Below are 10,007 nucleotides of genomic sequence, written 5' to 3' on the forward strand. Positions count from 1 at the left end.
GCTCTTATGTTTCTCTGTAAAATAGCAGAAACACATTTTCACATAATTAACAATAAAAACCTGGGGTGATAGTCCAACACACCATCACAAATCCTTATCTCAATGAGGACACACATTTAATCTTTCTTTTAGTATTTAGGTATGAACACAAACCAAAAATGAAAAACCGCACACAGAGACTTTAAAACGATCAACTTTAGAAACATGAGCAGGTAGAAACAGAGGCAGGAGCCTGACTGCTACTTAGTTTGTTACCTGTTGAAGTTCAGGGTCTAGCTGCTGGGCTGGGGTCGGCATTCAGTCAGCTTTAAAATCACTCTGGGTTTTTGGCTAGCTTAACATTAGCATCCTGGCTGGCTAGCTCAATGTTAGCATGCTGTCTGCGGATACTTGGAAAGAACTGAAGTTGTCCTAGCAGCATAATGCAGCTGTTTCTGTCCAGGATGCAGTTTCCACTTAACCATCGTGCTTTCGACCTTTTCAATCCATCAATTCTCTTCCATTTATCCTTATCAGGGTCACAGGGTTTCTGAGCTAGCATAGGGCAAGAGGAAGGTCGCCAGCCTGATGTAGGGCTAACACTGAAAGACAAAAAAACCAAAACAACCCAACAATATTCAGTTGGGCAATTTTGAGTCACCCAAACCCACTAACTGCATGTCTTGGGGGAAAGCCAGAATACCTGGAGAGAACCCACGCAGACACGGGGAGAATATGTAAGTCCACACAGTGCTTTGTCCTTTTGATACAAGACAGGATGGATCCATGCTCTCATCTAAATGTTGAGGTTACTGGATAGTTTCTCTTTTTCAAACCAGTTGTTGCAAACCCCATAGATGGTTGTGTTGGAAAATCCCAACAGATTGGCATTTTTCAAAATACTCAAAGCAGCCTGTCTGGCACCAACAACCATGCCAGATTTAGTGTCACTTAATTTCCCTTTCTTATGCTTTATTTGAACTTTAGTAGGTTGTCTCAGCAGTGTTTACATCAATTCAGTTGCTGCAATTGATTTTCTGTTAAGATATTTGCATTGACAAATCAGCTGAACAGGCGTATCAAACAACATGTTTGTAACTCCTCATAAAATTATCCCATGTTCTCTTTCAGGGTGGATTTGGTGTGAGATACTTCTACCACCACTTTTACCTGAAACCCACCAGGTGTCCCAAAGGAACAACTGAGACTGACCCTCAGAGATGCCCCTACAGGAATGACCGAGTGAGCAAATATGTTTTTTAAGTAAAGCGCTATACAAATGCAGGCCATTTACCATTTACCATTTTAAAAAGGAGTGTTAACTTTACCATCTATCAAAGCATCAGCACCAGTGTTATGCTCTTCATGTTGTCATTGCTTCACAGCCTCTGATGGATTGTGCAGTTTGCTACAAAGCATCAGGAGAACAGATAGAAGCCCAGCCCAACCCATACGTTCACTGTATCCAGAAACCGAGACTCACAGAGGTGATATTACTCATGTCCCGAAGCACATTTTGGGTTGTAAAAAAACATTGTTGTCCTTTTCCATTCATTTAGATCTCTGTCTGAATAAATAAATAAACCTGGGTAAATTCCCACATGATTAAACATACAACTATTTTGCTGGTAATACCTGAAATGAGTAAAGAAAATCAACAGCCTATTTATGCAAGATAATTCAATATTTTATTGAGGGGGTTATATTGGTTGGGTCTGATTATTGGGGGGGGGTCATAACCCCCCTAACCCCCCTGGAAATTACGCCCCTGTCCTTTTCTATGTTTTTGCTTTTGATGTTCTTCTGCTCTCTATTTTACTTTAAAAACTGTGGACATTTTTGAGCTTTCTGTGTAGTTTTCTACGTGTGAATAATATTCACACATTCATCTTTTTGTGTTCTTTCTTGATTCAGGAGATGAAGAAAGCCAGGTTGGATCACTACAAAAAAATGGTCTACCACAGTGGCGCTCCTACACTTTTGGCTGTGAAAACATAGATCATCATCATTGCAGCACAAATATATCCAGAAAGCTATAAGGAAGGAAATCTTTAGTTACCTTAGTTAAGTGGTTGCATGCATACTCGACTGTACGGTTACTTTGATTATTAGCATTTACTTACTCATTTGTGATCAACGTGTGAAAGAAGTGAACTTCTTTTGGTATTCCATGTGTGACATATAATTAAAAGAGAAAAACAGCTGTGTGTGCAATAAATTTCCCAGGAAATGTAACAATGCATTACTGTGCTGTTTAAACTTGTTCGAAATCCAGATTCTTTACAGGTCAAATTCCTCATCATGGAAACATGCCCACCCACAAAAAGACTCTCTCATCTAATAACCACTTTTCTGCAGGGCTTCTCAGCAACACGCTGATGTTAAGCTGGTTAAGACTGCAGATGTCACTGTAATAATATGTTCAAGCAAATGTAATTCTACAATAACCTAAATACTATTTCATTTAATTAACATGATTTTTTAATTTGGCACAAAGTTGAATCCTAAAAGCTTTAAAAGTTGTTTAAAAACCTTGAAGATTGTTTTTTTTCACCTTTTAATATCCTGGTATTACTTCAACAATTGAGCAGAACTGAACCGCGAAATAAAAATGTAAAAAGGTGAGAATAACAGCCTGGTTTTTTTTTGTTAAACTGCACAGATTACATGTATTCTTTAATGTTATAGTCTTAAAAGAAAAGAGTGAGAAGACAGAAATGGAAATTCTTAAAGTAGGTAACTCAAAGTACTACTTAAAATTACTCAAAGCACAGGGTAGCACTGGCAAGAAAAGGATTTGCCCTTACAGGAGAAAACTTGTTGAAGAGTTACTTAATAAAGTCCCTGAAAGCATGACCTTGCATGCTGCATGCTGTATAATCACACTTGTCTATACAAAGATGTTGACTGATTTGCCAAGATGGAAAGGTCAGAACGATTAAAGTATAGTCTGTCAAATTTTAAAGGTCAGATGAACAAAAGCGTAAAAAGTAGGGCTTAATGCCCCTTTCTCAGCCCCCTTTTCACCTTCTGTCACCGCCCTCATCTGTGGTATATAAATATATGAATTTTACCTCTCACACATCACCTCTCTGAATTTGCTGCACTCTCACTGGTCGAAGACATTCAAGCCTGTAAGTATACTTTAAAATAAATGCATTCTGTTAAATATCTGCAAATGAACATTAGTTTGCAATTGTTATCAAGCTTTTTGGATACAAACTAATGTAAGAAGAACAGGTTTCATTGATGTGCACAAAGAAAATTCTGACTTTGTTGTGTGTTGCAGGATCATGAGCAGAAACTTCTTGTCCAAAAATGACGAGCTCCGCAGGGGAGACTACCTGGTGTCCAACAACAAGCAGTACAAAGCTATATTTCAGGTGATTAATTTAAATTTTCTCCGCTCAGAAGCTCATAAAAGCCTTGTTTTCCAGTCATGCGTACTGACAGGTATCTAATGTGTGATTTCTTTGTGGTTGCAGGGTGATGGCAACTTTGTCATCTATGGCTGGAAGCCTTTGTGGACTTCAGACACTGATGGATCAGACGCTGTCCGTCTGTGCATGCAGGCTGACTGCAACCTGGTCATGTACAGCAAGTGTGACACGCCTAGGTGGCACACAAACTCTGCCAAGTCTGCCACATGCAACATGTGCCGTCTTCAACTGACTGATGACGGCAAACTGGTGGTGAACAGAGAGTGCGAAGAAATCTGGAGCTCTGAAAAGTCCAAAGGCATGAAGTGATGCTTGTGTGCGACCGTCCTTTGGCATAAACCTTCAGCGATGCTATTAAATCAACATATACCAGTGCATAAACAAGCCTTTCCTTTTTCTTTCTGTTTAGCTCTGCAAGGTTCTGAATCTTAGCCCTCAATCTGCATTTTTTCTCTTTACAGCTTCCCTCTGTAAAACACAAAGGATTGTAACCAAATGGCAAAAAATAAAAATAAAATGAAAGGTATCTGACCAATCTCTTGTTCCGTGTGTTTATATTCATTCATGCCATTAAACAGATTTTCTTAAGTATTAACATTTTTGCAAAGGTGTAGGAAGCATTCTTAAAACTTTGAGGTATGCAGCTGATATCAAAACTAACACAGATTTTGTAGATGACTCTGGCCCGCACTGAATATTAAACATTGTTTCATTTTTATTTCTTCTTCCCTGAATTAAGTATCTTCATGTTGTCTAACAACTGATATTTTTCCTTGGCCCAGTATTTTTTTCAGTTTATATACTCTCCTTTGGCTCAGTTTAAAAAAAAAAATACAGCAAATCATTTCATTATTGTGCAGATTACTCGCAGATTCATCTGTGGCTCCAAAACTGTAGACAAACTGCTGCTTCACATCAGGACATCCCAACCCTTAGACTCTTTAACCTGTTTTTTCCTTCGTTGATGGACTTGCTAATGCAAAGACTGGCTGTGAGCAGTGCGGAAATAACTACTTTGAGCTTTTATTTTAATTGGAGTTGCTGAGGGCAAATTTAAGAAGCTTCAACATAGTAATCATCTTCAGTTTGTCTTTATCAGTCTCTTACAGTATTGTGTGGGAATTTTGGCCACAATGTGGCTTCAGTCCATTGAGGTTTGAGGACATTTGTTAATGTAACGCTCTCTTAAGTTTCCACTACATGGTCTGACAGCCCTCGCCGGACCGGTAGTGCAGGGCGGACTTATAATTAGTGAAAGTTTACCTTAAGCTAAGGACTGCCTAGTTACTGTGTGTGTGTTTTGCCACTAAGAGTCGGGAACGGAGAGGAGTCACCGGAGCTGTGTTGCCACAAGGGATTAATGTTTGGGAAGGAGCCACTGCGTGTGTTTTTCACTTCACGGCCATGAGCACTGCTAGGAGGAGAAGGAGGAGACCACACCTGTGCACCCACCACTATATATATTGAACTGTTGTACCTTTGCCTCACTTTAAATAAATCCACTGTCTTCTTCAAAGGAGCCCTGCATACGAGTCCTGTCTTTCCACACCAGCCCTGACAATGCAGCATTTCAAACTTGGACTGGGCCATTGCAAACACCTTGATTCTTTCATTTTCAGTCATTGTGTGGATGCTGTAGCATCCACACTATTGTTTTCCTGTTTCTCTTTATTCTTTATTATTCTAGTTGCTTCCGTACGTTTTTTGGCCCTTAACTACTCCCTCAGTTTTTATCCAAACTTTAAAAAATTCTGCTCTTTCTGCTAATGCCGGCTATGACATTTGGTGCTCATATCTTCTATACTTTTTGAGATATTGAATTTTTTTTGCAATATTTTTGCCCATTGAAATGAATGGAACACATTATCAATGTGGTCACTTATTTCTGCTTGCCGGGCTGAGCTGTGTTCTAGCTCAGTGAGATGAGCAGCCGTTCTTGGCAGCTGGGAGGCCCGGGTTCAAATCCCGCTTATGGCAACAATTTTTTCAGTTCACAGTTAAACTTTTTTAACTCTTTTCAACACATATTTCAGCTTTTTCACCCTTTTTCAGCACAAATCCCAGCTTTTTCAGCTGTTTTCAGCAGAAACTCTTTTCAGCAGAAATTCTGCTGATTCACCTCTTTTCTGCAGAATTTTCAGCCTTTTCACTTCTCTGCACAAAGCTCAGCAGCTTCTGCTCATTTAGCAGACTTGTCATTTTCTCAATCTCATACTGCAATTTCATAGTATTTGAGCGAAATCATAGTATTTGTGCAAAAACATACTATGTCTGAAAAATCACAGTATATCTGTTATGTTATACTATTACTACTAAGTCACAGTATTTCTTCCAATTCGTAGTATTTGTACTAAATCATAGTGCCATCCATCCTCATCCGCTTTATCCGAGATCGGGTCGCGGGGGCAGCAGCCTAAGCAGAGAAGCCCAGACCTCCCTCTCCCCAGCCACCTCCTCCAGCTCATCCGGGGAACACCATGCGTTCCCAGGCCAGCCGAGAGATATAATCTCTCCAGCGCGTCCTGGGTCTGCCCGGGGCCTCCTCCGGTGGGACATGCCCGAACACCTCACCCAGGAGGCGCCCAGGGGCATCCTTGTCAGATGCCCGAACCACCTCAACTGGCTCCTTTCGATGTGGAGGAGCAGCGGCTCTACTCTGAGCCCCTCCCGGATGGCCGAACTTCTCACCCTATCTCTAAGGGAGAGGCCAGCCACCCTTCGGAGGAAGCTCATTTCTGCCGCTTGTATCCGCGATCTCGTTCTTTCGGTCACTACCCACAGCTCGTGGCCATAGGTGAGGGTCGGGACGAGATCGACCGATAAACTGAGAGCTTCGCTTTGCACTCAGCTCCCTCTTCACCACGACGGACCGGTGCAGCGTCCGCATCACTGCAGCCGCAGCACCAATCCGCCTGTCGATCTCCGGCTCCCTTCTCCCATCACTCGCGAACAAGACCCCGAGATACTTAAACTCCTCCACTTGGGGCAGGAACTCATCCCCGACCGGAGTGGGCACTCCACCCTTTTCCGGCTGAGAACCATGGCCTCAGATTTGGAGGTGCTGATCCTCATTCCCGCTGCTTCACACTCTGCCGCGAACCGTTCCAGTGCGAGCTGGAGGCCCTCACCGATGAAGCCAACAGAACCACATCATCCATAAAAAGCAGAGATGAGATTCTGAGGCCACCGAGCGAAAAGCCCTCCGCCACTTGGCTGCGCCTAGAAATCCTGTCCATAAAAATTATGAACAGAATCGGTGATAAAGGGCAGTTCTGGCGGAGCCCATCACCCACCGGAAACGAGTCCGACTTATTGCCGGCAATGCGAACCAAACTCTTACAACGGTTGTATAGGGATCGAATGGCCCGTAGCAATGGGCCAGACACCCCATACTCCCGCAACACCTCCCACAGGACACCCCGAGGGACACGGTCGAATGCCTTCTCCAAGTCCACAAAACACATGTAGACTGGTTGGGCAAACTCCCATGCACCCTCAAGTATCCTCGAGAGGATAAAGAGCTGGTCCAGTGTTCCGCGACCAGGACGAAAACCGCATTGTTCCTCCTGTATCTGAGGTTCGACTAACGGACGAACTCTCCTTTCCAGCACCCTGGCATAGACTTTCCCAGGGAGGCTGAGGAGTGTGATCCCCTGTAGTTGGAACACACCCTCCGGTCTCCCCTCTTAAAGATGGGGACCACCACCCCGGTCTGCCAGTCCAGGGTACTGCCCTGATCTCCACGCAACATTGTAGAGGCGTGTCAACCAGGACAGCCCTACAACGTCCAGAGCCTTCAGGAACTCGGGCGGACCTCATCAACACCAGGGGCTCTGCCACCGAGGAGTTGTTTAACTGCCTCAGTGACCTCGACCCCAGAAATTGGCGGGTCATTCCCCTCGTCCCCAGACTCTGCTTCCTCCTCGGAAGACGTGTCAGTGGGATTAAGGAGGTCCTCGAAGTATTCCTTCCACCGTCTGACAATTTTCTCAGTCGACGTCAGCAGCACACCGCCAGCACTATACACAGTGCAGGTAGAGCACCGCTTTCCCCTCCTGAGACGCCTGACGGTTTGCCAGAATCTCTTCGAGGCAGTCCGAAAGTCTTTTTCCATGGCCTCTCCGAACTCCTCCCACAGCCACTGCCCGAGCCGCATTCCGCTTGGCCTGTCGATACCTGTCAGCTGCCTCTGGAGTCCCACAGGCTAACCAAGCCCGACTCCTTCTTCAGCCTGGTGGCTCCCTTCACCTCTGGTGTCCACCATTTGGTTTGGGGATTACCACCACGGCAGGCACCAACCACCTTGCGGCCGCAGCTCAATGCAGCAGCCTCGGCAATGGAGACGCTGAACATGGTCCATTCGGACTCAATGTCCCCAGTCTCCCTCGGAATGTTGTTGAAGCTCTGCCGGAGGTGTGCGTTGAAGATCTCGCGGACTGGGGCCTCTGCTAGACGTTCCCAGCACACCCTCACTACACGCGTTTAGGTGCACCGGGTCTGTCCAGCGTCCTCCCCGCCACCTGATCCAACTCACCACCAGGTGGTGATCAGTTGACAGCTCAGCCCCTCTCTTTACCCGAGTGTCCAGAACATATGGTCGCAGGTCTGGTGATACGATTACAAAATCGATCATCGACCTGCGGCCTAGAGCATCCTGGTGCCACGTGCACTTATGGACACTCTTATGTTCGAACAAGGTGTTCGTTATGGCCAAACTGTGATTTGCACAGAAGTCCAATAACAAAACACCACTCGGGTTCAGATCAGGAGGCCATTCCTCCCAATCACGCCCCTCCAGGTCTCGCTGTCGTTACCCACGTGAGCATTGAAGTCTCCCAGCAGGACAACAGAGTCTCCAGGTGGGGCACCTTCCAGCACCCCCAGGGACTCTAAGAAGGCTGGGTACTCTGAACTGCCACTCGGCGCATAAGCGCAGATGACAGTCAGGACCCGTTCTCCCGACCCTGAGGCGCAGGGAACAAACCCTCTCATCCACGGGAAAACCCCAACATACCGGCAGCAAGCCGGGGGGGATAGAATACCCACCCCAGCCCGCCGCCTCTCACCAGGGGCAACTCCAGACTGAGACAGAGTCCAGCCCTCTCCAGGAGACTAGTTCCAGAGCCCAAGCCATGCGTGAGGCGAGCCCGACTATATCTAGCCGGTACTTCTCAACCTCACGCACTAACTCAGGCTCCTTCCCCACCAGAGAGGTGACATTCCATGTCCCTATTGCCAGTCTTGGCAGCTGGGAGGCCCGGGTTCAAATCCCGCTTATGGCAACAAATTTTAATTTTAATTTTTTTTCACCCCTTGTCAGCACAAATCCCAGCTTTTTCAGCTGTATTCAGCAGAAACTCTTTTCAGCAGAAATTCTGCTGATTCACCTCTTTTCTGCAGAATTATCTGCTTCTTTACTTCTTTTCAGCAGAAATTCTGCTGATTCACCTCTTTTCTGCAGAATTTTCAGTCTTTTCACCTCTTATAAGCACAATTCGCAGCAGTTTCTGCTCATTTCAGCAGAAATTCTGCTGATTCACCTATTTTCTGCAAATTTTTCAGCTTTTTCACTTCTCTGCACAAAGCTCAGCAGCTTCTGCTCATTTAGCAGACTTGTCATTTTCTCAATTTCTGTTTTGGTGAGAAATAGTTTGGCCGCCTTGAGACCAGGAGGGCCAGGTTTGAATCCTGGGCATGGTGACATGTCTCAGCTTCTTTATCCCCTTTCAGTAGAATTTTTTGCTTTTCACCACTTTTCAGCAAAAATTTATGCTTCTACACCTATTTTCAGCAGAATTTTCAGTTTCCTCAATGCCATACAATTTTTTCACTTTTTCATGTTTTTCAGTTATTTTCAGCAGACAGCTTCAGCGTTACAGCATCTTCGCAGGAAATGCAGATTTTTCTAGTTCTGTTAGTGTTGTTGCTGCTGCGCTTGGGATCATTTTCACATGTGACAGTAGCAGGGGTGCAGCGGGGGGAGTAGGAGGGTGTAAGCTTTAGCTCAGACGTCACATTTGAATCTAGAATAATTAGGCATACAGAGCACCCAAGGCACCCAGGTCCTGTGGGTGTAAAGCCAGCCCACATCATCATGCCTCCACCACTGGGCTGGGCAGTTGTTATGAAGTGTTTGTGCTGATACGCTGTGTTTGGTTTCCTCCAATTACTGTAGATGTCAGGGACCTGGGTCTGAGGGACCCAGAATCCATGAACAGTTGGTGACTTATATAAAATCTTATTTGTATGTTTGCTGCATTGTGCTGCTGTTCTTGTTTCTCTGCTTGCAGGCATGTGTGGGTGGGTGTGGGTGCAGTGGTATACGGTAGGCCGGGTTACACGCACCATCAGGCCTGGTGGCTGGCCACACCTGAAGATGATGCCACGCACCTGCAGCTAATCAGCTCCATCAGGGGAGCTCCCACCGATGCTGGATCATTGCGTGAGACTCCATGCCAGTTTTCTAGTTAAGCTAAGTTCAGTGAGTGTATGCTTGCCGCAGTTGAGTGTCCTGACGTCTGTCTCTGTTATTTCCCCCAGGAGAAGTGTGGAAAACAAGAGGGCAGCAAGCACGGGGTGCACGGACAC

At 45.4% G+C, this 10,007-nt stretch overlaps 1 protein-coding gene across 1 annotated transcript; it reads left to right on the forward strand.

Moving 5' to 3' along the window:
• Positions 1–2,752: 2,752 nt before the first annotated feature.
• LOC116335948 (lectin-like) lies at positions 2,753–3,954 on the forward strand. Its single transcript, XM_031759726.2, has 3 exons — positions 2,753–3,113; positions 3,269–3,362; positions 3,465–3,954. Exons 2-3 carry the CDS (start codon positions 3,273–3,275, stop codon positions 3,726–3,728), a joined length of 354 nt encoding a protein of 117 aa, XP_031615586.2. The 5' UTR covers positions 2,753–3,113; positions 3,269–3,272; the 3' UTR covers positions 3,729–3,954.
• The last annotated feature ends 6,053 nt before the right edge of the window (positions 3,955–10,007 follow it).

Source organism: Oreochromis aureus, linkage group 9 (assembly GCF_013358895.1).
Source record: "Oreochromis aureus strain Israel breed Guangdong linkage group 9, ZZ_aureus, whole genome shotgun sequence".
NCBI classification, from domain to species: domain Eukaryota; kingdom Metazoa; phylum Chordata; class Actinopteri; order Cichliformes; family Cichlidae; genus Oreochromis; species Oreochromis aureus.

Coding starts and splice junctions, on each gene's coding strand:
- LOC116335948 (XM_031759726.2), top strand. CDS start 3,273: ATGAGCAGAAACTTCTTGTCCAAAAATGACGAGCTCCGCAGGGGAGAC. Junction 3,363..3,464: donor AGTACAAAGCTATATTTCAG/GTGATTAATTTA, acceptor TTGTGGTTGCAG/GGTGATGGCAACTTTGTCAT.